Source organism: Podarcis vaucheri (assembly GCF_965113315.1).
Source record: "Podarcis vaucheri genome assembly, chromosome: 4".
NCBI lineage: Eukaryota > Metazoa > Chordata > Lepidosauria > Squamata > Lacertidae > Podarcis > Podarcis vaucheri.
In genome coordinates this window covers 82,018,791-82,046,593 of record NC_138762.1, presented here as the reverse complement: position 1 = coordinate 82,046,593, position 27,803 = coordinate 82,018,791, and the positions used below count along the sequence as shown (strand labels likewise).

Genomic DNA, 27,803 nt, shown 5'->3' with positions numbered 1-27,803 from the left:
CTCAAAGACAACAAGCCTTTTCCATCCCAGTTGCAAGGCTTACATTGTCTTTTCTTCCATTTCATGATACACTGATTACAATGCCACCAGCCAGAGGAAGGGGAGCATAGACATTCTGCTGTCCAGAAGGATCTGGCAACAAACCACCTATACTTGGTCAACCTTTTAGTCATAGGCTAGTAACTTGGACAAGCTTAACCTGGCAGATTTGTTGGGTCTTGTCCTAAGCTACTTCATAAACTAACAAAAATGCTTCCATTAGTGAGTGCATTCAGGAGAAAACCCTTTCCATTTAAAAAATTGAGGTACACAACTTGAGTCACCAACACTAGACTCTTATAAGGCCCATTGATTTTTAAGCCCGTTCTTAACAGAAATCATGTATTTAGTTTTCAGGTACAATGTTTTGAAACAGTTGCTGAAAATACTGAGGAAATCTCAGTTACTGTAGTGCTTTAACTGCGAGATCATCCTTCCAGGTTACAGATTAACCCAAGATACAAGTAATATATTGCAAGGAGGAGGAAAGGGGCATGGAGTGCTCAAACTGCTTGTCCTTTCCTCTGGATTTCCTTGTGGAGCTAATAAAACTTATGTGTTATACAGAGTGTGTTTTTAAATGTCGTCATTTTCTGTTTCTTACTGAATCTGTTAACTTGTTGAAGTGAGCTTCTAAGCTAAGAGGTCCGAAATGACAGCTGTTTCTTCAGTTAGTTAACAGTGGCGTGCAGTCATCTTCCGCATAAAGGGCCCCACAGTCTAATCTCTTTGTAATTCCAATCTTCTTACTGATGGAGCTGGACAGGCTATTGGTAGGGGGCAAGATAAAGACCCCAAAGGGATGAAGAATTAAGGATTTGCTTCAGGGTTTCAACTCCCACTTGTAACTGATGAATGACATTAATGTCTATATTAGTCATAATACAGGGAATGTCGTCTTCTTCTTTTAGTGAAGATATCTGTTGTAGACTACAATACATTCACTTGTGTTTTGTGAGTAGTAATTCACTTCCCAGACATAATCAATTTTGTATTTTGTGCACTTAAAATAGAGCATCTATAGCTCAAGCATTTTCTTTTGAATGCACCTATTTATATCAGTAAGGATTTCTAAATTTAAAATTGCTGCTGAAGTGTAGAAGAAAGAGCAATTGCCCTCATTCTTAGTTTTCAAAAAATGGTTGTCAGCCATAATAATCACCATAATAACAAAATGTTGCAAGTAGTAGTGATTTACCCTTTAAATACTTCCACATTAACAGCAGTGGGGAAATCCATGAATACTATGGGTCAAAATGTATCAAAAGACCTAAAGCCTATGTGAGAGGCACTTCTTTTTAACTTGTTAAAACGAGGTCTGGGCAATATCAGCTTTTCAAAATTGCGGTGTATCGCCAGCCAAACATGGTTTGGCGGAATACCGCAATAAATAATAATAATAATAATAATAATAATAATAATAATAATAATAATAATTTATTTATATCCCACCCATCTGGCTGAGTTTCCCCAGCCACTCTGGGCGGCTTCCAATCAAGTGTTAAAAACAGTACAGCATTAAATATTAAAAACTTCCCTAAACAGGGCTGCCTTCAGATGTCATTTAAAAAGAAGATAGCTGCTTATTTCCTTCACATTTGAAGGGAGGGCGTTCCACAGGGTGGGCGCCACTACCGAAAAGGCCCTCTGCCTGGTTCCCTGTAACCTTACTTCTCGCAATGAGGGAACTGCCAGAAGGCCCTCGGCGCTGGATCTCAGTGTCCGGGCTGAATGATGGGGGTGGAGACACTCCTTCAGGTATACTGGGCCGAGGCCGTTTAGGGCTTTAAAGGTCAGCACCAACACTTTGAATTGTGCTCGGAAACGTACTGGGAGCCAATGCAGATCTCTCAGGACCGGTGTGATGTGGTCCCGACTGCCACTCCCAGTCACCAGTCTAGCTGCCGTATTCTGGATTAATTGCAGTTTCCGGGTCACCTTCAAAGGTAGCCCCACGTAGAGCGCATTGCAGTGTTGAAAAAAACGAGGTGCATTGGGTGAAACTTCCCCAGTTCTTACCTCAAGAGCTGAGGCGGTTCCACCCAGGCTCGAAGGCTGGGACAATGCAGCTTATTTGTACCACTCAGCTGGAGGGAGATACCGCCCCCCAGCTGAGACAGCCCCGGTGCTCTCACCACTTGTTCATGAGTGGGTGGAGCCTCGGGGCTCCTTGCTTGCTGTGGCAACTGCACTCCCCTCAGCCGAGCAGTTTCACAGAGCCCCCCCACCCTACTGCCAGCTTGCGGGAGCCAGCGCCAAGCTGGGGGCTCCTTTAACTTCTCAACTGAGGCAAGGGCAGCTGCACACTCCTCAGTCGAGCAGTTTAAAGATGCAGAGGGAGGAACAAGCTGTATCTCCCTCTCTGTCGTATGAGGCCAGAGTGGGATGGCGGTTTCATTCAGTGATGTATCGCTGGTGAAACCACCACTGCTCCTGAGTCCCTCTGCTAGCAACACCTGCTGGAGGAAGGAACTCCTGGCACCCTCCAATGGACGCTTGTAGCAGAAGGACTCGGGTGCAGTGGCAGTTTCACCAGTGATATACCGCTGAGTGAAACCGACATCACGATCTGCTCCTTATACCGGTCCTGGGTGATATATCGATATATCGCCCAGGCCTAGTTAAAACAAATACATCAAGACTTCTACTGTGCTTCGTAATTTGCCTGTCAAATATTGCCTGTGTTGCTGTTAATACCAATGGATACTATTAGTTGTGTCCTTTACTAAACTGTTAATAGCAGTTTCATCATACCGTACTCTAGCAAACTGCGGTTGGCTATTTATTTTCAAGTTATTTATTAATTCAGGTATTCATATACTACTAAATATTCAGAATTACTAAAACAGAGAGACACTCCACACATGACTTCATGTATAATGCCATCATTTAAAACATCAACTGCTGCCGAATACGATGAGTGTGCAAGTCTTTTTTATTCTTTTTTTGCATTTACATTCCCAGGCAGACCTGATAGATGGAAGAATTGCCGGGTGCCCATGTGGTGAAAGGTGCCCGTGTACTTGTCCTATGTGACAAGGGTACAAAATTTCCTTTATGGAAATGATGTCCTTGTAGGAAATGTGAAAGGTGCTGCTGTCCATGGTACACTGTTAATACGCTTGGTGGAAATGAGATAATCGGTTTATGCTCTGAGTTTTTAAAACCTATCTTTGATTGTGCTGAAGTAATTCTACTGTTCTTGGTATTCCAAGCCTGCAGACTTAAATCCTGCATATATGATGTGTGTATGTGTGGTAGTAAACCTGGCTAATAGGTGTTCTTTTCCATTGGTACCAATTTTCACATATGATGAGTGTCAAGTAAGATTTGAAGGTTCCTCATGTACAGATCAGAGGAGCACATTGGGTTATTAACATGGGACTGTACGGTCAATACATGTAGATACATACCTACTTGTTCTACCCATTGCCTGCCTACATGCAAGACACATGCTGTTTCCCATGTTAGGCCAGATGTGGCCCATGAAGGCAGTCCTGCTTGTTTGTTTGTTTGTTTGTTTGCTGATTGCATGCATGTAACATGTGTATTCCTGTGGTCTTCTCATAAGCAGATACACATTAATAAAAAAATGCAGAGAATTGATGGGAAAATGTGGTTATCCCAATTATGAAGCTGTCAGTCAAAATTCAGCTTAAGCTTTTTTTTTTGTGCCCGTGCACCCAGCCCCTGTAAAAATGGACTTTCCTCCTTTTCTTTTATTGTTCATCCCCTGATGTCCATAGGCTTCTCACATGGTGAACTTGTGACACAACAGTTCTGCTTCTTAAGTTGATTTGTACATCAGCTACTTTCACTTGCTTTTCATCAACATCCCATCTTTTCTACACAACCCAGTTCATAGCAGTAAATGCCAGAGGGTAAATGAAAAGGTGTCTCAAACTGTTAGATAACAGGTTCAGTGGCAAAACCGTATAGGCATTAATTCGCTAGATAATACCTTCCAGTACCGGGGGGCGGGAAATGTGTTTGGAAGAACCCAGAGTGGCATTCTACTTATTTAAAAGTTTCTTTTTGTTAACTAAAATGCACTTCTAATTAGGCTGATTGCCTAAGCATTTGGGGAACTTTATAAGAGAATAATGCTTTAATTTATGCATCTGAGCTGCCAAAATGTGTTCTAATGTTCCCCAGATGTAACCTCAGAATCTGAATCTTGCTTATTTTAGAAATCATTATATTTCCCACAAGCATTGTTGTTTTGAGTTTTAATGTTCATGGCTTTGGTTTTTTTTATAGTGGTTGGATGAAATGTTTTTAATTAATGTTGAGTGCAGTCGTGAAATGGTGGCACATAAATGTTTTCAGTAAATAAAAATTGTGTGAGCCAAGCATTTCTACATGGGAGTTATAATGAACTGTTTGTTGGGGGGATCTGTTTCAGATGAAATCATGCATCAAGATATTGTTCCCCTCTGTGCTGCAGAAATTGAGGACGAGCTAAGGAAGAAGTTTGCCTATCTATCAGGTAAGAGCTTGAATGTTTACATTAGATTTTTATTTTTTAAAAAAAGAACGAAGTGTTGGCCAATTCAGTTCTTATTCTGTGCATGAACCCTATAGTATATTTCTTTCCATGGTTCATTTTGTACATGTTGATTTCTTGAATGGTACCAAATGAATACCGCACAAATGAAATGTTAATTCTAAGAACAGAAGGCCAGCCATTTAATAATAGCAGTTGAACATAAGTTACCTTATACTTAATGAGACCATTGGCCAATTTAGCTCAGTACAGTGGTGCCTCTGGTTACGAACTTTATTCTTTCCAGAGGTCCGTTCTTAACCTGAAACTGTTCTTAACCTGAGGTACCACTTTAGCTAATGGGGCCTCCGCTGCCGCCGTGCAATTTCTGTTCTCATCCTGCGGCAAAGTTCTTAACCTGAGGTACTACCTCTGAGTTATCGGAATCTGTAACCCAAGGTGTTTGTAACCCGAGGTACCACTGTATTGCTTACAACCGAATGACAACAGCTTTTCAGGATGCCAGCCATGCCTAGAGTACCTTATAGCTGATATCAAAAGGTAGCCCAAGAATAGTCTTTTCAGGTTTGGATCTTTGAGGTGGAACACTTTCACTCCTGTTAAATGCTTAAAGAAGGAAAGTTGTCCTTGTTTATCGAAAGGTACAACAATTAAGAGTAATTCCCTCCCCCAAGCAAAAGTGGGGTGCTTTTGAAAACGGACTACATAAAAGTGTGAAATTGAGTTCCAGGTTCTTTAATCCCTCCTACCCTTATTAGTTTAACACATCCACAAGCATAATGGGCATTCATCCACAGCCCAGTGGAGCATAACAGAAACAGCCCTCTCTCGTTCCATTTTGCTTAATTTATAGTTAACTCTTTTGATTCTGTGGTGAGTAGATCTTATCATTTTATAAGTAAATGGTGCTAAATAGAGAGAGAGATAGATACTGTATTATCTTTCTCTGACCCCGCCCCCCCACTCTTGTCTATCAACATACAAGATAAATGCCAACTTCAGTGATATTACACTGCAGTGTGCCCTTGCAGCATCTGAGCAGAATTTAATTGTCTGCCACGGGATTTATGTAGCAAATTACTTGCAGTTTTGATTCTGCTGATGTTCCAGCTTGGGTGTTGCCGCTGTCAGTTGTTATTCTGCACTTTTCTTAAGGGTTGCTGACACTGTAGTTTCAAGATAAACTAAAATGTATGTTGATTTAAAAACACAGCTTTGTTATTAAGTTAACTTTAAAATGTTATGCTGAGAGCAGTCAACCTGGTCAGAACAACGTGATGTTGAAAGGCATTGGAGTCTCCTCTCCCAGAAGTCATAAAGATAATTAAGAATAGGATTAGTTTAATGACCCTTATAGTACTGTAGAGGGAAGTGAGGGGCAGATGGGGCTCATCAGTGTGGGAAGGTAGCCCACCTAGGAGAAGGAAAACTGATCCTAAACCTCTTCTGCCTTGAGGGACAGAAAAGGCTAAGGAGTAAACCAAACCCTACACAAATCTGAAGTCCCTAAGATGGTTGGATGGTGCCTTGCACACCCCCTTCCCACAACTCCTAGGGTGGTGACAAATGCATTGCTCTGCTCTTCTTTGGACCATAACAGTGAGGCCAACAGGGGAGTTGTATTGTCTGGACAGCTAAGGACCTCCATATACACTACCCAGGCGTGTGCCCCAAGGAGGTTACTTGGGTTTGACTTTATCCTCAGAAGTGCACTCCATTCTCTCTTAAGAGAGACAGGTGCCAATAACAACAATAGTGTAATATGTTGACTGTGGGTCTAAAAAAATGAATGGGCTTGTTGCATTCTCCCATATTTACTCTTGAGGTTTTTGAAAACTTGCCAGTCTTACTTATCACACACCGTTAAGCTAAGGAATTCGTTCCTGCAAGAGGCAGTGATGGCTTTAAAAGAGGATTAGACAAATTTGTGGAAGGATGGGGCTTTCAGTGGCTGCTGACCCTTATGGCTATGCTGTACTTCTGAATACCTGTTGATGGAAGCTTCAGGAGGTGATATTGCTGTTGTGCTCAGGTTCTACTTTGGGGCTTTCCATAGGCATCTGGTTGGCCATCGTTAGAACAGAATGCTAGACGAGATGAGATGACCTGTCCCAGGAAGCTGTTCTTATGTTCTTATGTTCACAGCTGGTTATCTACTCCTTGAAATTATCTCATTGGGGCAATTTATTTTTTTAAGAACTTGGAGAACAAGCAGTCTTTCTAGAAGGCAGCTTGGGGTATTCTGTTCTTACGGTTGTAATCCTGATTGTAAAAGGTAAAGGGACCCCTGACCATTAGGTCCAGTCGTGGCCGACTCTGGGGTTGTGGCGCTCATCTCACTTTATTGGCCGAGGGAGCCAGCGTACAGCTTCCAAGTCATGTGGCCAGCATGACTAAGCCGCTCCTGGCGAACCAGAACAGTGCACGGAAACACTGTTTACCTTTCTGCCGGAGCAGTACCTATTTATCTACTTTGACATGCTTTTGAACTGCTAGGTTGGTAGGAGCAGGGACCGAGCAATGGGAGCTCACCCTGTTGCGGGGACACCCTGATTGTACTCATGCTCAAATAGTCAGAACTGCATCACCATACACAAGAGGAATCGGGGAAATCCCTAGGTTGCAGGTGTACAAACACTCTTTTTCTAAAAACCCTAGGATGCTGGGGAAAACCTCTAAAAACAGCCCAGCAAGAACTGAACATGCTTACTGCTAACTGGCTGTTGAAAGGGGGAAAACTGAAAGCCAGGTGGGTAGAGGGACTAGGAAAAGAGGAAAAGATGCATAGATTTTTTTTAAAAAAAAATGCAGAGATAACAATCACATTATCTGGAAAGGTCATTTCCTAATTCACATTGGAAGGAGGTTTTAAGTATTTCTTAGGGACACAAGCGAGAGCGGCTCATCAAACCCAATGGAGAAAATCAAGATTTTACTCTACTAATGTGGCCACAAAGCCCCTTCCCTGCCCACCCCAAAAAAACCCCAAACCTCAACAATAGCAGAAAATAGAAGAGTTCCTGATTTTTATAACTCCGTTCTTATTTAAAGTGAAACATAAAATAAAACAAATAAATACAGCTAAAGTGAATTCCACAGCAAATGCAGTTCCATGTCCCCATACTACAGGTTACAAAGGGGCTATGACACACAGAGAGAGTGGCTTATGACAGCCCTGCATTGTAGTTCACACTGAATACTGCTGTTCAAAGTTCTGAACGGTTTACAAAAACCCTGCAGTTTTGTCTGGAGATATTAGGCCCCCGTTGCAGGTTTGCAGTTCTGTGTTGACAAGAGGGAAGCTTAAAAGAGCCTTGCAAGTACAGTGGTACCTCGGGTTACATACGCTTCAGGTTACACACTCCACTAACCTAGAAATAGTGCTTCAGGTTAAGAACTTTGCTTCAGGATAAGAACAGAAATCAGGCTCCGGCAGTGCAGCGGCAGCAGGAGGCCCCATTAGCTAAAGTGGTGCTTCAGGTTAAGAACAGTTTCAGGTTAAGTACGGACCTCCGGAACGAATTAAGTACTTAGCCTGAGGTACCACTGTATAGACTTTTGAAATGCACGGAAGTCATATTTTCAAAGTTTGCTTTTGCACATTGCCTGTGTTTCCCTATGTTGTTTATTTCATCCATAGACAATTATCACAAAGTGTATACATGTCCATAGTCCACACTTAATATTGTAGGGCAGAGGTGACGCCAATTTGAATCTCCAATTTCAAAAAAATCCCGTACTTCCTAGGTTGCAATAAAGGTTAAGTCATTCAACTTAAATTGCTCCTTCAGACCTCCTCCTAGGCCAAATCAAGCATGAAGAAATTTCATGCTCCACTGACTTGCATGCAGACTGGTTGTGCTTCTAAAATCTAAAGTAATTTCTTTCAGATGAAATAAGCACCAAGTTAGAGCATGGACTCCTGTCTTTAAACTCTGTTGCTTTAACCCCCCTCAGCCAGAGCCTGAGGTAAAAAGTGTTGGACATCAGGGATATACTTATGTTGTGAGGCCCTACCTGTGTATTCTAAGTCTGATTCAAGTCTGATTCTATTGCACATGTAGCCAAAGTCTTATACCCCTCTTATGAAAATGCAGGTATCAGTATGCTTAGAGGAACCCTGAGGTTTGCAGAAATAAAAAAAAAATGGGGGAAACTGCTCAGAGAGAATGGAGCATGGAATAATGATTTTCTAACTTCTTGTTGTGAGGAAAAACTGCAAGGGGGAGTTGAAATATTCCCCAAAAGGGCATGGCTGGCTGGAACCTTAAACAGGACCATTCCATGCTGCAAAACTGTATTGTTTTGTATCTTCTGGAGCTGAGCATTGAAAAAAACTCCAGAAATTGTGTTTTGGGAAGCTGTGGATCAAACCAAAGGGGAGTAGGAACAAGGAAGGAGGCAGCTAGCAGTTTGCATGCAGCAGTGAACATGGGAGGGTAAATCTGCTTCCTTGTCTCCTTATCAAGCTGTACATCCATTCGGCAGTTTTGTGAGTTGCCGCTGGCACTGACTTTTGCTTCCCAAGCCTAATTTTTTTCTAAGCTCAGCTGCATCACAAATTGTTATTGCATTATTGCATAGTAGGTGGTTCCATTGGGTTCACTTTGTTTTGGACTTGTTTATATTTAGCATTTCCCCTACCTGCAGCTGTTCAAATAAATCAAAGCACTCTCACTACTAGCAATTCCTCAGCCTCCTTTTCTGAGGAGCATTCTCATTATCGGGCTCATAAGTAAATCACGACAGATATTTGACATCTTAATTGATCTGTTTTCAAGTCTGAAAGCGATGTAGCAATTATAGCTTCTTTGTGAGGAATGAGTGGTGAGTAAATAATTTTTTTGTGTTTCTTGCCAGGTGGGCGAGGAAAAGATGGCTGCCCAGTCATCACTTTTCCAGAGTACTCAACATTCAGTGAAATTCCAGAAAAGGAGTTTCAGAGTGTTCTGACATACCTCACTAACATCCCCAGGTAAGACCTGTGCTCAAGGAAATGAGAATGCTTATCAAATTAACGTTAGTGCTTCATTAGGTACATCACACACATAAGGAAGAAAGTTGGCAGACTGTAAACCGTTTCCTAAAGGAAAGAACATTATGGATATAAAGCATGGATTGAAAAAGCATATCGCTACTTCTAAGGAGAAATGAAGAAGAAGAGTTTGGATTTGATATCCCGCCTTTCACTCCCTTTAAGGAGTCTCAAAGCGGCTAACAATCTCCTTTCCCTTCCTCCCCCACAACAAACACTCTGTGAGGTGAGTGGGGCTGAGAGACTTCAAAGAAGTGTGACTGGCCCAAGGTCACCCAGCAGTTCATGTGGAGGAGCGGAGACACGAACCCGGTTCCCCAGATTACGAGACTACCGCTCTTAACCACTACACCACGACTGGCCACACTGGCACAAATGAGCCTTTGGAACACCCTGAATTATAAATTTTGGGTTCAAAGACCCCTTTTTGTGTTTCTCTACAGCTCTGAGCATGCAAACATTCAGCTCTATTCCACAGTCCTTAAGCAATACTAGTCCCACATGTACGCGCCATTCCAGTACTGCTAAATTCTTTGTCCTTTCCCCCATTCCTGCCACGTGAAAACAGGGATTGGGGGAGTCAGTTCTTTAGGCCAATTCATGACCCAGACAGGAGTGAAATCTTTGAGGCCCTTTGTAAAGAATGATGGTAACTTAGTCAATGAGTGTTCTTTCAGTTGAATGCATATTTTATCAACCTTGTTTGCAATCTTGTGATACAGTTATTTTGTTGTGAAATATGAATACCATATTGGCCTGAATATAAGCCTCACTTTCCCCCCAAATTCCAACCATGGAAAGTTAAAGTGCGGATTATATTTGCAACCTTACAGTATGCAGCAAGAAGGGCGGCAAAGTGGCGTCTGCCTCGTGTGTAGTCTCCCATCCTCTCCCGCAAGGCCAGGAAGGGAGAGAGTGAGGTAGGGAAAAGACCGCCCACAACACAGTGCAGGTCCCCATCCTCAGTATGCAGCCAGGAGCAACGAGGAATAGAGCGGCTTATATTCGGGTATTTTTTCTTTTTTTTTCTTTCCCACCCTCCAATTTTAAAGGTGCGGCTTATATTCGGGTGCGGCTTACATTCGGGCCAATACAGTATGTATGAAATGATAAATTAATCAAGAAGTTCCATGTTTATATGGTTCAGTGATGAACATGGGCAGGTAGAGAATTAGCGGCAAAGGACTGGAACCCCACTTTCTGTGCATGTTCTGTTTTCACAAGAGCAAGCTGCAATTTATACATGTGTGCTTCCTCCATGACTGTTGTGGCATAAATTCTGTTCTTATAATTGGGTTTCCAAATCCAAAGTACAGGGTCTGCCCATGGCGTGTCAACAAGACATAAGCGTGCTGACAAAGCAACACTTTGTCATCCAAACATCTTTGGTTACTGAAGTTTTGGCCTGTTTCTGAATAAGTCATGGCTCTTAAGCCATTGTTTGTAGTAACCCATGTGGCTTAGCTGTGTTCAGCCATACACCCCAGCTCCCTTAAAAAAAAGAGGATTACACTGGAACCATCTGAATCTCAGGGACATTGCTTCACACAACTGCTTCAAGCAGTTCAACTCATGCAACTATTGAACATAGCAAATCAGTCATCAGGCTTTGCTCCCTAGCACTCATCTGACATAGAAACATTACCAAGTGATCTCTACTTTTAATAAAGAAAGTGCATTTTGGCAAAAAGCCAGTGCTATTAAAGGCTCTTGCGGTATAGCTTTGTGAATGGTTGGATTTGCAAAGCTATATCGTAAGAGCCTTTTTAATATGCATCCATGAGTCTCAAGTTTGCCTTTTAATAGAAATGAAAATTGATCTCCGTGAGAGTGGTGTTGGGAGTATTTGCTTTGACATGCCAAAGAGTACAGTCCTTGTAAATTACTTTGCAGTATCTGGTCTTGTGCGCTTTAAAAGCCTTTATTTCTAAATCTTCATGGCATGGTACACTGAACTGTTTAATTGTATGGCAGAGTCTTGTATCGTCTCTGCCCTTAGTCAACAATGTCATGTAAACTAGCCTTATTGGAAACTGCAGTGCTTAACCCAGTTTTACTACATAACTCCCCCATAAATCAGGAAGTAAAATAATCAAGACAGAAAGGACACTGCAGTTTCATACACAGGGAAATTTCTTCAGAACTAGAATGCTTCGGTCAGCTGCTGAAAAGCTTCCTGTTCAGTTCTGTACAGATTCCTGCCCCTTTAGAAAAACAACAACCCTTCAACATTAACAACAGCAACATTACGTAATTCTGGGAATTTCAAAACTGTTGGCTTAAGGTTAGAAGAAATAAGGATACGAATTATAAAGCAGAGCAGGGAAGGAGAAGAGCAGCAGAACCACCTGTCTGGTGGATAGATTGGAGGATTTTCAACGAAATGGTGAATTATCCCTGGGTGAATTTTCCTGTGGCTCCCTAAATGAAACACCAACAGAAAGCTTCCAATCAGTGCATGCAGTGCATATAGTATGCAGGCTGATTTTAATGCTGAGGAAGGAATAGCATGCTGAAACATGAGCACTGGTAACCCATGTCTAGCTGAGCAATATTGGACTCACAAACCTTCCCTTCCACTCGGGAGTATTGATCTTCTTCCGCTACCGTGTGTGTGTGTGTGTGTGTGTGTGTGTGAGAGAGAGAGAGAGAGAGAGAGAGAATTTCATGTATATTATGTCCTGTATTCATTGCATGGTATTTACCCAATGACTGAGCATACAGTGTACAAAAGAGCAGTTGGCAGAAACATGAACAGCAACGATCTGTGCCACGAAACAATAACTCTGCTACTCTTGTCGGCACAACTTAAAAATGTGGTGGAATACAGAAACCCAAAGCAGCCATGTACTGAAAGCAAAGGTGGTTAGCCTGCAACCCACAGGCAAGCTGCGGGAAGTGGCCCGCCGGCCCTGAAACGTTATCTCCTGATCCACTCCATCCAGTTTTTTAGAACAATCTCTAAAAGAACAGAGTACTTCACCTTCTGATCTCAGGAAGAGCCTATGGCTCATGGTAGAGCATCTACTACCAAGCAGGCCTCCTATCTGTAATAATAATAATAATAATAATAATAATAATAATAATAATAATAATAATAATAATAATAATTTATTTATTATTTATACCCCACCCATCTGGCTGGGTTTCCCCAGCCATTCTGGGCGGCTTCCAAAAAAATATTAAAATACTGTAATACATCAAACATTAAAAGTTTCCCTAAACAGGGCTGCCTTCAGATGTCTTCTAAAAGTCTGGTAGTTGTTGTTCTCTTTGACATCTGGTGGGAGGGCGTTGCACAGGGCGGGTGCCACTACTGGGAAGGCCCTCTGCCTGGTTCCCTGTAACTTGGCTTCTCGCAGTGAGGGAACCGCCAGAAGGCCCTCCGTGCTGGACCTCAGTGTCCGGGTAGAACGATGGGAGTGAAGACGCTCCTTTAGATATACTGAACCAAGGCCGTTTAGGGCTTTAAAGGTCAGCATGTAAGCCATGTGTGACGTTTACGCAGCTTCCTTTCCCCTTGGAACTTCTTTTCCTTATTATTCTCTGTTCATCATCCAGTCAGGATGCTGTGAGTTTAGGAGGAATTACATCATTATAAGTAACAACACACAACAGCAGCTTTGGGTGAAATTCCATGATCAGAAATAATAAAAAAGAAGAGACTTCAAGAGGTGAAATGTTGAAGGCACGGTTTGACTTCCAAAAACATTCAACAACCAAGGCGCGACTTCCAATTGGCTGCAGGAGCTTCCAGCACCGGATGTTCAGCTTCCAAAGAACATTCACAAACCAGAACACTCACTTCCGGGTTTGTGGCGTTCAGGAGCCAAAACGTTCAAGTCACAAGGCGTTCGGGATCCAATGTATGTTTGTATGCATTTTTTGTTATTTCCAGAAACTATTATTTGGTTGGAGAACTGCATTTAGCACAATTCAGAGAAGTGCAAATTTTGAAGGATAGCTGCATTGTGTTCCATATACAGGGTTTTCTTTTTACAATCAAGCAGTGTATACATTTTATGAAGTAAATAAATAAATGAATTGTTTCTGGAAATGGGAATTACGTAGGTTTGCATTAAAATGCAAGCTGAACCAAATTTATCCCCCATCCCTGTGAGTGGCACCCAGTATTTTTGTTCATTTATCATTCTTCCCTGGTTTTCTCAATGTTGTGAGCTTTTCCAGTATTTTTGGATTCAGTTTTTGCAAGAACCACTAGAGGCTGCTACAGAATGGTGAATATACTTACAATTTCCCTGGCAATCTTTTTTTTAAATTGCTGTCTCTTCTTTTTCATTCATGTTGGCATCCGTCTGTCTCAGGAGACAATGTTAAATGTTCTAGTAATACTGTGAAAAGCATTGAGATTTATTTATTCTTAATTCTACAGGGCAGTTTAGGAGTTATCCATAGGATTTAGAGGAGTCTTTTTGTCCTTGGGGATGGATTATAAAAAGTAGATGGTGTTCATATTACTATTACAGTATCGTAAGAGTCATTAGGAATAGTTTGCTTAGCTTGCTGCAGTCAGACTAAGAAAAATGTTACTATGAAATAGCATACTTTTTATTTTAAAAATCCACAGAAGAAGGTAAGGCATCATATAATTGCCATGTACAACTTATGGCAGTCAAGACAAATATAGCCTCAATTCAAGAATTATTGCTTGCAATAAATAACATTTTCTGCTGACTTGACTAGTTGACGTGCTCCTTCAATAATGAGCAGCGCCACTTCTGCATGTGGCCACTTACAAAGTAACAAATCATACCGTTTCCCCTATTACTTATCTCAATGAATAATTGTCATAAAGAATAATTTATTGTAACTAGAAATGTTGTTCCTTTGGCATGATCTAAAGCAGGCATAGGCAACCTTGACCTGCCAGATGTTTTTGGACTACAACTCCCATGATCCCTAGCTAACAGGACTAGTGGTCAGGGGTGATGGGAACTGTAGTCCCAAAACATCTGGCGGGTCGAGGTTGCCTATGCCTTATCTAAAGGTCCATTTGCCCAGACATTTTGTGGATATTTGAATATTTTACATCTCCATGCTTTTGCTCTCCAACTCGGAATCAGCCTCTGGCTACGATTCAGTGCTTACTTAATATGTGAATGAGTTCAATTAAACTCACTGGGGAAAAGTGTAAGATTATAGTCATATGGAGAGCAGCTGGAGGAGAGGTCAGAGGGCGAAGAAAGAGTTGTGGGTGGAGGGCAGACTCTTTCCCCAGCTTCTGGACCCCTTGGGAAACATCAAACCTGGTGTGCCTGGAATTGGAGAGTGCAGCTGAATGGGGCACAGCTGTGGGCAGCCTGAGGAAGTACCATCCTTCTTGCCCATAAAAATCAAGTCTAGAGAGAGAGGACAACTAGGGTGATGTCCTCAGTTTCCAGAAACTCTTCTCAATGTGAGACTTTTCTGGGTGAGCTGAGTTTGTCTGGACCCTAGGTGAAAACCCAGAGGCTGAGTCTGAAGGAAAATGAATTGATATTGAGATGAGAGAGAGAGAGAGAGAGAGAGATGGATGGATAGATAGATAGATAGATGATTGATAGATAAATTTAACTTTTTATTAATGTAACTTTTTATTAGCCTGTCCTGGTGCTATATTTCTCTCTCTTTTTAACTGCAGGGATTCTGTGTTCACTTACCTAAAGTTTGTTTTATTTATTAGACTGTTCATTTATTTAAAACATTTATATTCACCTTTCAGTTTAGAAAACATCCACAAGGGCTTGCAGATGCAAAAATAATAGTTTAATTTGAAGAAATACAAACACATAATCTACAAAGCCTTTAAAAAAAAAAATAGCACATCAGCTAAGTAACCAAGCAGGAAAATAAATGCATCAGCACGTAATCATTTTAAAAAGGCTTGACTAAATAAAAATGTACTTGCTTAAAAGCCTAAAAGGCATTCGTTTTGTTACATGATAAAATGTTGGCCCCTTAATTATGGAACTCCCTGCTTGACTCTGCATGCTTTACCTCCCAGCAGCCATTGCCACCATAAAACTGGGTGTTTGTGGGCTATTGGCAAAGGGTTGGAAGGCCGGATCTGACTGGTGGCCCCCTGACCTTGGTTTATGCACCGAAAATGGGATGTTCTAGTGCAGGTGTGTGGAACCTCTAGATCAGGGGTCAGCAAACCTTTTCAGCAGGGGGCCGGTCCACTGTCCTTCAGACATTCCTATGCCCCACAAATAACCCAGAGATGCATTTTAAATAAAAGGACACTTTCTACTCATGTAAAAACACACTGATTCCTGGACCGTCCGCGGTCCGGATTTAGGTGATTGGGCCGGATCTGGCCCCCAGGCCTTAGTTTGCCTACCCATGCTCTAGATCAGGCTTCTTCAACTTCAGCCCTCCAGATGTTTTGAGGCTACAATTCCCAGCATCCCTGACCACTGGTCCTGCTAGCTAGGGATCATGGGAGTTGTAGGCCAAAAACATCTGGAGGGCCAAGGTTGAGGAAGCCTGCTCTAGATGTCGCTTGAACTACAACTCCACACATCCCAGGGCATTGGTCATGCTTGCTGGGACTTGCAGTTCATCAACATGTGGAAGGCCAAAAATTTCACACACCTGTTCTGATACCTTCTCTCTTTTTCCTTTCCTCCAACTGAAAACCAAGTTGCCAGTTAAACTGTTAAAATAACTTGATAGCTGACCAAGCCTCCAGCATGTCGGTAGTAAAGCCTACTGTGCTGAGGCAAGCGTTCATAAGATTGCCGCCCATGTCCGTTCATTAATCAGAATAAAACAGCATCAGCTATTTTCTAATAAATATATAGAAGCCATTGAACGTGACATTAGGCAGGCAGATATTTATTTGCTTCAACCGTATTGACAGCAGCTTAACAGCAATGAGTAGGGTTCTTTTTTTAGATTTGGATGATTGTACATTACTTTCTGTATGCTATACAATGTGAAAAATGTCCATCATGAGTTCTATAGCTTGTTCAGTGACTAATTTTTATTTTATTTTATTATCACGGTCATTTATAAACAGCTGTGTCCTCGGACAGCTAACCTCTCTGACAATAGCACAGGAGCAGAATATGGCTTCAAGATATTGTTGTTCTCTGTCTAAACAGCTAAAACTCAGGTTATTTTTGTACCAAGATGGCATTCTTACTTACTAGAAGAGAATGACTCACGCTGTTTGCTTTTAGGGTATGCTGTGCTGATGTAGATTTGAACTGAAAGTTCTACTACGTGACACAATTGGTATCTTGTTTGGGGATTTGTTATATAATAAAATAAGATATAATAGGCTGTTAGTGGCAAAAATGAACAGAAGACAGAGTTATGGCAGAGGCTTGACAACCATATGTCAGGAGTGCTCTGATGGTGTTTCCTGCTTGGCAGGGGGTTGGACTCGATGGCCCTTGTGGTCTCTTCCAATTCTATGATTCTATGATTCTATTCTATGGTTTAAATGAACATGGTCATTTTTAATAAAACTCTCAGACCATCTTAGGAAACTGCCTTATAGGCAGGACATTGGTCCACCTATCTCAGTGCTGTATTGCCTATACCAGAGTTTCCAAGACTTGAGTCTCCAACTGTTTTTGGACTACTATTCCCACCATCCCTGACCACCGGTCTTGCTAACTAGGGATGATGGAAGTTGTAGCCCCAAAACAGCTGGAGCCCCAATACAGCCCCAAACATCTCGAGACACAAGTTTGGGAAACCCTGGTCTACACAGTTTGTTGGACTACACAAGATATTGTTGGACTACAACTCCCATAACCCTCAGACAGCATGGCCAATGAATAGGGATGATCGATGTTTTAATCCAGGAACAACTAGATGGCCACAGATTTCCCAGCTTGAACCACACCGACTGACAGTGGCCCTCCAGTTTTCCCTAGCCATACCTGAAAGGATTCAACCTGGAACATTAAGAGATGGTGCTGGTGTTACATTTCAAAATATTTTCCCCTTCTTTTTCTTTTGAAAAGAAAAAAGAGTCTCAAGTGCATGGGTAGGCAAACTAAGGCCTGGGGGCCAGATCTGGCCCAATCGCCTTCTAAATCCAGCCTGTGAATGGTCAGGAAATCAGCATGTTTTTACATGAGTAGAATGTGTCCTTTTATTTAAAAAGCATCTCTGGGTTATTTGTGGGGCATAGGAATTTGTTCACCCCCCAAAAAAAAATATAGTCTGTCCCCCCACAAGGTCTGAGGGACAGTGGACCGGCCCCCTGCTGAAAACGTTTGCTGACCCCTGCTCAAGTGGGATATTGCAAAATATTTCAGTGGCAATCTTAGTGATTAGAGATACTTATATTTTGTGATTTTTTTCTAATTTCAAATGTAGCTGCCTAAATCTTTCTAGAGTCCCCACTCTAGCTGCTACTCATGAGACAAAGCTACACTCTCATATAGTCAGTCTCATTTAACTGGTGAGTAAATACTAAGGCAGCACAGCTATATTTGCGCAGGTAGATTAAAATGTAACTTCAACGGAGCAGAAATATAGGAAAGCGTTTTATTTCGTTGAGTTGTACTATACGGTATTTTGCTGGAAGTGTGTTTTGAGCTAGGTGTGCATTCTTGAACTCACACTGCTAATGTCTGGGATTCCTAATGTGAAGGTTGCTACTCAGCCAGGAACACCCATATGGTGGAGGCGGCTTGCAGTAGAGAGCAGTGTTGTATAAAATACTCTTACATAATATTCTGTCAGAGGAAATATTTTTATTTAGAGGTGCCTTCATTGACCTTTTATTAAACACACACACACACACACACACACACACAAGCTTGGCGAGATTATTCAAGAATTATCTGCAGTTATAGGAGATAAAATTCTTTTTAAAGGGAGGAATGAAGAAGAAACTATACTCATACCAGAAGAAATACTTAACTCATGATTTATATAGCATTTACCACCACCCATCCCTTCGATGATGCAGTGATCTTCAAAATGACTAACAGATCATTCCTTCCACTCACCCTTTGGGAAAGTTGCTTGTTAAAATCCCCTGCATTATAAACTCCCACCCCTTCCCCTAGGTGCATGAGATCATTTGACTGTCTTCTCAATAAAAGGTCAAATGATATGATGTCTGTGGTACTGTTTGAGATGTGGGAAGCGTTTCAATACACCAAAACTGCCCAAGAGAATTTTTTGCTGTGGTATGTTTTTGCCACAAAATATAGTACGGTATGGGGCTTATTTGAATATTTGCAAATTCATGTGTTTATATTTTTTTTTGTCTATCCGCCCTGCTCTTTCTTGCTTAACTTATTGCTTTATTTACATTGATATTAATGTTCAGTAGCTTTGCACTAGCACACTGTTTCCCAAACGTGGGCCTTCAGCTGTTTTCAGACTACAATTCCCACCATCCATGATCACTGCTCTTGCTAGCCAAGGATGATGGGAGTTGTTGTCCAAAAACAGATAGAGACCCAAGTTTGGGATAGCACTGCACTAGCAAAAAGAATCTCTTCACATGCAAGACAAGGAGAACATAGCCCTTGTGGCCTGCAGCTGCTGATAACCTTGTCATCATGAATTTGTCTAATCCTCTGTGAGCAAATTCTATAGTGCAACTTTGTGCTGGGCAATGTATCTTCTTCTTGTTTCTGTCCTGAATATTCTTACATTCAACTGCACTGTATGGCCTGACCATACACTGTAGGACCCCTGACCATTAGGTCCAGTCATGACCAACTCTGGGGTTGCAGCGCTCATCTCGCTTTATTGGCTGAGGGAGCCAGCATACAGCTTCCAGGTCATGTGGCCAGCATGACTAAGCCTCTTCTGGCGAACCAGAGCAGTGCACGGAAACACTGTTTACCTTCCCGCCGGAGTGGTACCTATTTATCTACTTGCACTTTGACGTGCTTTCGAACTGCTAGGTTGGCAGGAGCAGGGAGCAGACAATGGGAGCTCACCCCGTCGCAGGGATTCGAACCGCCGACCTTCTGATTGGCAAGTCCTAGGCTCTGTGGTTTAACCCACAGCGCCACCCGCATCCCTTTCTAAACTAAGAAGCCCAAATATTGTACCCTTTCCTTGTTGGGGGGGGGATTCTGATCAAAGGCTTGAAGCAACTTCCCAAACAGTCCCTTAAGAACTGAACGGCGCATAATGTTGAGAGGAGAAAAACCGATAGCTGGGTGGGTTGCAAAATGGAATTGGGAAAAGAGGTAAGAGAAACAATGGTTTTAAAAGGGCTCAAAAGAACTATCTTACCTTCTTGCAGTTACTTCCTGGTTCACATTGAAAATCTGTTTTGAAATGTCCCCATCTTGGAACAGAAAGTGACCCTTGGATTTGACATAACTTAGGGTGAATCATAGAATCATAGAGTTGGAAGAGACCACAAGGGCCATCAAGTCCAACCCCCTGCCAAGCAGGAAACACCATCAGAGCACTACTGACATATGGTTGTCAAGCCTTTGCTTAAAGACCTCCAAAGAAGGAGACTCCACCACACTCCTTGGCAGCAAATTCCACTGTCGAACAGCTCTTACTGTCAGGAAGTTCTTCCTAATGTTTAGGTGGAATCTTCTTTCTTGTAGTTTGGATCCATTGCTCCGTGTCCGCTTCTCTGGAGCAGCAGAAAACAACCTTTCTCCCTCCTCTATGTGACATCCTTTTATATATTTGAACATGGCTATCATATCACCCCTTAACCTCCTCTTCTCCAGGCTAAACATGCCCAGCTCCCTTAGCCGTTCCTCATAAGGCATCGTTTCCAGGCCTTTGACCATTTTGGTTGCCCTCCTCTGGACACCTTCCAGTTTGTCAGTGTCCTTCTTGAATTGTGGTGCCCAGAACTGGACACAGTACTCCAGGTGAGGTCTGACCAGAGCAGAATACAGTGGCACTATTACTTCCCTTGATCTAGATGCTATACTCCTATTGATGCAGCCCAGAATTGCATTGGCTTTTTTAGCTGCCGCGTCACACTGTTGGCTCATGTCAAGTTTGTGGTCAACCAAGACTCCTAGATCCTTTTCACATGTACTGCTCTCAAGCCAGGTGTCACCCATCTTATATTTGTGCCTCTCATTTTTTTTTGCCCAAGTGCAATACTTTACATTTCTCCCTGTTAAAGTTCATCTTGTTTGTTTTGGCCCAGTTCTCTAATCTGTCAAGGTCGTTTTGAAGTGTGATCCTGTCCTCTGGGGTGTTAGCCACCCCTCCCAGTTTGGTGTCATCTGCAAATTTGATCAGGATGCCCTTGAGTCCATCATCCAAGTCGTTGATAAAGATGTTGAATAAGACCGGGCCCAAGACAGAACCCTGTGGGCACCCCACTAGTCACTCTTCTCCAGGATGAAGAGGAACCATTGATGAGCACCCTTTGGGTTCGGTCAGTCAGCCAGTTACAAATCCACTAAGTGGTAGCATAGTCAAGACCGCATTTTACCAGCTTCTTTACAAGAATATCATGGGGCACCTTGTCAAATGCCTTGCTGATATCAAGGTAGGCTACATCCACTGCGTTCCCTTCATCTACCAGACTTGTAATTCTGTTCCCAGATACTAATGGAGTCTAAGTGATTCCTGAATGTTCTGGAATTTTCTTGGCACTTAAGGGTGGCAAGCTCTTAATGGTTCTTCAGAGTTTGCCCATGTTTAGCATTAACCAGCCCAGTGTAAATGCTAACACACAGTAACCTATAGTTTCTGTTTATTCTTTCTTTTCTTTCGGGCATTGTTTAGGTACATATTCTAAATCTCAGCTACATCTAATGCTTTAGTTCTTAATGTTATTGGAAAGATTTGACAAAATGTTACAAATAACAGTAGTACGTGGGTATTATGACAGGTTAGGAATGTAAATAAATGATAGTGTTCAGCACAGATATGCACTTGGAAAACTGCAGATGGGATAACAGAGTGAATTAAAGCCCTTGATGCTTATCTAGAATTGTGATAGTGAAAAGTCCTAATGTATTTGACTTGGAATCATCGTAATAGGAAATGCTGTTTTAGAAAGTAGCATTTACATATATGGCCAATTCAGTCACATACTTGTCACCATGTGAAATGCTATAAGCGAAAACAAATAGGATGCCTGTTTCTCCAATTGGGAATATGCAGGGATCTGTCGATTGCTATTATTAATATAATCCACGGTTTTGTTTACAGTAATGTAATGGGTATTAATATATAGAATCTGCTCAAACATACACAAAACAAATAGAAATTCAAGTCATTCTGGCTTTTAGTTGCCTGTCATTTCCATTACGTTGTAATTGGCTAGCAGTCAGCTGCCAGCATTACACAACTGGTTTGTATGTGAAAGTATAAAACAGGAGTGGAGCTCTTTATTTATACTCTGTGACTGTAACACATGCAGCTGAACAGAGCAAGAAAACAGCGATTCTCCTCCCAGTCCCCAGACGGATGCAAGCTTGTGTGCTGTCTCAAAAACTCCCGTTGCAGAAACTGCCTCTTTTCTCACCTTTCTGATATATGACGTGGGGAAAATTCTGCTTTGGTTTACATAATTCCTCGAAGAGCAGCTCACGGAAATGCAGAAGACTAGAGAAATCTCAGGTTCCTTAGGATTAAAGTGATGCCTGGAATCTGGAACCTAAGAGCTTACATTTCAAGGGATGGAAACATATATATTGATGGAATAAAACCAGTGTACCGGCAAGAAAATGTTAAGAGGAAGAAAAATATTTTTCTCCTTCTGGAGTGACCCTTATTGACCCTTACTTAAAGGATGGATTATCACTGTACTGCAGAAAACAGCAAGACAGATTCTGAAAGAATGAAGTGGAAGCATATTTGCATATCAAATTAATAAAGCCTTGCTACCTGTGGAGAAGGGTAATGGATGTTTTCACCAGCTGAAGCTATGTGTAATCCATTTGAGAATGTCTCTTTCTTCTAATGGTTGTGCATATTGCATTTGAGTTTCATCGGCATATTGATTTCAGAAGACTGATAACTTAGTCTCTGGTAGGAAAAGGTTCATTCCTGACGGTAAAATAATTGCTTGAGAATTTCAACCACTTGTATCATTCCCATAATTGCTTCTTCCTTTCCTTTTCCCTTGTGCCCCCCCCCCCATTAGTTCACAAGATGCTGGAATTGGATTTATACTTGTCATAGACCGCAGGCAAGACAAATGGACTTCAGTGCAAGCCTCTATACTGCGAATTGCGGTGAGCTGTTATGCAATTAAGTCTTTCGACTCTCTTAACAATCCTACACAAATTTCATTCACCAAAGTATTTGCATGTTATCCCTTTGTCAGGCTGCTTTATATAATAATTGTCTGCTTCTGATTTCAACTCGGGTCACAGTATGTGCAGTGGTTTACAATGCTATATATGGCATAGCAATAGAGGCAGAAATGATCTGTACCAATAGAAAAATATGCAATGCACTAAAAATGGGATGCTTGTAGAACCTGCTGCTTTATGATGTGGTGATCGAGTGGATCCAGTCCTTTAGGGTTATGCTGATTTAAGGAGGGTGGGCTTCAAACGGTCTTGTGATTTTTAACTGTGTATGTGATTGTAGGGAAGTTGGGGGAAGGGCTATTTTTTGATGCCCACAGAATCACTTGCTTCTAACTATGTAGCTCAAAAAAATGACAAATTAGCAGGTTTCAGTTAAAGCACAATTGGTATTTCACATGAAAACTTTGTGAAGTATTGCTATTGTAACATTTATTAGCTAGGCGTGTAGTTCATAACAAATAATACAAAACAGTAAATGCATTGATAAGCATTTACTTTATTATATTATATATACCAGGCATAGGCAAACTTGGCCCTCCAGATGTTTTGGGACTACAGCTCCCATCATCCCTAGCTAACAGGACCAGTGGTAAGGGATAATGGGAATTGTAGCCTCAAAACATCTGGAGAGCCGAGTTTGCCTATGCCTGATACACACAGCAACAACCTTCTGGCTCTAAAATATACTGGCCATGTTTTCTCTTTTTGTTCTTACACCTAAGAAAGACAACACCAAAATAAGTAAACACAGAATACGTTACCGTAATCGTAAAATGTTCCATAACATAGACTCAGGGTCCTTGTGTTAAAAGTATAAAAAGGTAAAGGGACCCCTGACCATTAGTTCCAGTCGTGGCCGACTCTAGGGTTGCGGCGCTCATCTCGCTTTATTGGCCAAGGGAGCCGGCGTACAGCTTCCGGGTCATGTGGCCAGCATGACCAAGCCGCTTCTGGCGAACCAGAGCAGCGCACGGAAACACCGTTTACCTTCCCACCGGAGCGGTACCTATTTATCTACTTGCACTTTTGACGTGCTTTCGAACTGCTAGGTTGGCAGGAGCAGGGACTGAGCAACGGGAGCTCACCCCGTTGCGGGGATTCAAACCACCGACCTTCTGATCAGCAAGTCCTAGGCTCTGTGGTTTAACCCACAGCACCACCCGCGTCCCTTGTTAAAAGTATATCATCATCTAAAACAGTAAATGATTTCCACTTCCCTAGAGCCAAACCATTTGCAGTTAATACAAAAGTGTGATCAGGTGTGTGTTCATAAGGCCACATTGTTGTTCCTGGAAGCAAAAAAGTCCAATACATATAAAAGCTAGTGTCACTTCTCATTTTGGCAGGGCAGAGCCTACTTCCTCAAGGCTTCCCCTATTTGATAACCAACCAGTGTCCCCCCCCTTAAATAACTGAAAGGGGTGTTACTTCTACAGTAGAGTTTTTTTAGATGCTAGCTATTTAACTTGTGAGAAGTTGAACTTTTCAATCACCTATTTATAGAAAGAACCTTGGATCCAGAACTTAACTTATTATAAGTTAACAAGCCTGAGCTGGCCAACGTTGACACCCTTGAGGATTTCCTTTTGCACCAACAAAGCCTCCAAGACACCAAGGTTGCCACAGAGATGCCAGTTTTTGGTTGTGAAGACAGCTGTCAAGTATCCAGTGCAGTGCCAACAGGATGGTTTATGAATTATTGTCCTGTAGCATTATTTCGTGGTTAGCTGGGCTTCTGGTTGTTTGGGTCTGCCCAGCTTCTGACCAAATTGCTGAAGTCCGCACCTCCAAGAAGATACTGATCCTTCCCTTTCTTTGAGCATCCAAACTCAACTAATGTTTATTCTGCAGAAGGGAGTTGGAGATTCATCCCTGAATTCGAAACAAAACAAACACAGATTGCATTATTGAAAGCACTTATTGTATTCTACAGTGGGTGGATCTCATCTGGCCATCTGCTTCTCCACCTTTCACAGCTGCTAGTGTTGCTGCTGCTGCTGCTGCAGTCCTCCTTAGCTTCTTGCATCAAGCATCTCTTTGCTGCTGTAGATATGTTTAGGTTCATTGAAAGAACAGCTTGTGTTAATAGATGGAGCCAATAGTTTGCAGTCTAGCTGGATGGTCCCTGTGACTAAATGCTTATAGCAAGGAGTCCGAATGCCACTTATTGTGTTCTTTCACTCCGGCTAAATTTGTGCTTACCTTATCAGAACTTCGAGGGTTCATCAGTTGAGAGGAACCAGTTGTGTTATATTGCATTAATATTGTAAATAAGTTTGTATTGCCTTTGAAGAAGTCACCATTTCCTAGAGGATCTGATGTATGATGATCACTTTCTGGTTAAGCTTCCGCAAGGAAAGAAAGTGCAGAGATGTTTGACCAACAGTGCTAATGGGAGGAGTGTTTAGCGTCTGTCCCTAGCCGCCAGTACCTATCTCCTCTTCAGTGAGTGCTGGGAGCTTATTTGTGGCTTATTTCCCAAATGGGTCTCCTGTCATGCTCTGTGCTTGCTTACCATGTGTTGTCTTCCAAGAAGTCTGCCAGCTTCCTTTCCTTTGGTGATGTTGGTGGGGATTCTGAATGATCAGAAGTGGTGTACTGCCCCATACCCCAGTGTTTTCCAACCTTGGTCTCTGGATAATGTTGGACTATAACTCCCATCATCCCAAGCCAGCTTGACCCAACGTTCAAGAATGATGGGAGTTGTAGTCCCACTATAACTGGGGACACAAGGTTAAAAGAACACTGTCATTCTGTTCTGGGAATATACATTGTGGGGAGGAGATGGTTGGTCTTTGTGAACTTAGTTCTCTCATCTAATGTTGCTTATTCTTGTATCATTTTTTTAAGGTAATGGTAGTAGCCGATTGACTTTTAAAACTTTAGGAAGTAGCAAATTGGATACCATACAAGAGAGATGCCAAGATGGTGCCTCCAGCTCCCATTATCCCTAGCTATTGTCCCGACTGTCTGGGGCTGATGGGAATTGGAGTCCAACAACATTAGGAGGGTAACACGTTGGCTGCCTCTGCAGTACAGCTCCTTGGGGGCAATATAACTTGATGAACCAAGAAATATCCAGCTGTGAAGAAAATTGAGAATGTGTCCTTCCAACTGGCAGTGCTTCCTGTATTTATTTTGGAACTCATCAGTTCATTATTTGCTCCGCATCTTTGTGTGACATGACAGTGTCCATAGCATGCAAATGCATTATGTATTGGAAACATGAACCGTGTGTTTTTTGTAGTTCAGAAGGCAACAATTTGATTTCTACTTTTTGCCTGCAACCAAGTTTTAAGTGTTTAGGGGTTTAGCGAGCAGAAGGAAAGGCAATCCAGGCAATCCTATAGGCAGCAGGAGCAGTGCTTAGTGAGCAAACATAACACAGTAGCTTGTTGCCTGGGGTGAAACATTGAGACAGAATCCCAGCAGCTTTGCACAGGTCTAAATGTGGAATCCATCTGTGTTGGGTTGGTCTGGAGGTAGAATTGAGTGTAAATGTAGGGGCAAGGTCCAGGTCAATATCTGTCTATTCACTTAAGGTATTGTATACACAGCTTACAAATTGTTTGATGTTATGTTTTTATATGTATTAGAAGCCGCCCAGAATGGCTAGGGCAGAACAGCTAGATAGGTTGGGTATAAATAATGAAATTATCATCATCATCATCAATATTATTACAAAAGACTTTAGAAGAAGAAAACAGCTTTGCTACCTGCATTTAAAGCAGGGTGTTTCCCCCCCTCTCTGCCTGACTGTGGGAACAGTTCAATACCCACTTCAGACTTGAGTCCTAATAGCTGGAAGAACAACTGTACTTACTGTGGATTTAGGCTGAATGCAACAAAATTAACTTACATTATCAGTTTAGAAACAATAATTCAACCTATGTCACAGTTGTCATCTCAAAATGGTTTGTATTAATAAATATTGTATCATTAATAAATACCAGCAGCTCAAGTTTACACATCACACCAATCCATGAATTGCACCAAACCACAAACTACTGTATGAGCTTCCAAACATAGATAAACAATGCTCGGAAGCTGCTTATCTGTTTTTCAGTTCTATAGCGCAGGGGAAACGGCTGTAGCCATGGCCTGCCATTCTGAAATCATGTCAAACCATGGTTAGCACAAACCATGATTTGCCAATCCACTTAAATTCAAAGAATGGTTTCTCTCCTTTCCTGATGGGGTTTTACAGAAAGCTGGAACTCTTCTTCACTGCTTTTGGCAAAAATCCATGAAGAGATCATTCCATTTTAATATAAGAGGCTTTTATTTTCCCATGGTTTTTGCAGGCATCGTTTCCCGGAAATTTGCAGCTAGTTCTGGTTTTGAGACCAACGGGATTCTTTCACAGGACCATTTTCGACATTGCATTCAAATTTCATAGAGATGAGTATAAGATGAAGCTGCCGGTTAGTGCTTAATTCATTTACTTCTGTTTGTGATTTGTTATTTGGGTAGACTTGGTAATATTACAGCTAGGATCACTAATCTGGTTTTGGAAGACCTGAATTATGATAGTTCTTCATACACAATTGGCATGTGATATTTGCAAATTAACAACTGTATGAAAAATATTGGTGAGAGAGATCCAATCTTTTTTGGATTTCCTAAATCCAAAACTCTCTTCCTGTGGGATTAGCTCTGTTGTATGCATAGGTTTTATTCCTATGCATAGCATTTCAAGTTTAATTCTCCATCCTTTTATCTCCATGTTGTCCCATTTATGTAGTGCGAGCTAACAGAAGGTATGAGTAACACATCCAGTGCTGTCCCAGGGGTTTAAATCTGTGTTATGTCCTATATCCATTGCACAGTGGGTCATTGACACTTTAATTAGCTCATCTTTTGTTTCCCATTCCAATAATAGTTTGTACATTTTAGATAGTAGTTTTCCCTTGTTCATCAATAGCTATTTTTGAAATTGAGACCGTTGGTTTAAAATAAAGTGTTTTAAATCTAATTC

The 27,803-nt window shown here is 41.8% G+C and overlaps 1 protein-coding gene across 13 annotated transcripts in view; it reads left to right on the top strand.

Moving 5' to 3' along the window:
* The window catches only part of MCF2L (MCF.2 cell line derived transforming sequence like), a 109,817-nt gene that overhangs the window by 50,873 nt on the left and 31,141 nt on the right, over nucleotides 1-27,803 (top strand). For 12 of the 13 annotated variants that reach the window (XM_082218554.1, XM_082218556.1, XM_082218555.1 and 9 more), the window contains 4 exons: nucleotides 4,445-4,528; nucleotides 9,407-9,521; nucleotides 22,654-22,744; nucleotides 27,130-27,249. In XM_082218554.1, coding sequence (XP_082074680.1) covers nucleotides 4,445-4,528; nucleotides 9,407-9,521; nucleotides 22,654-22,744; nucleotides 27,130-27,249 — 410 coding nt within the window. Of the gene's footprint in view, nucleotides 1-4,444; nucleotides 4,529-9,406; nucleotides 9,522-21,920; nucleotides 22,539-22,653; nucleotides 22,745-27,129; nucleotides 27,250-27,803 lie in introns of those variants that run through there. The other variant, XM_082218553.1, reaches the window with a different exon arrangement.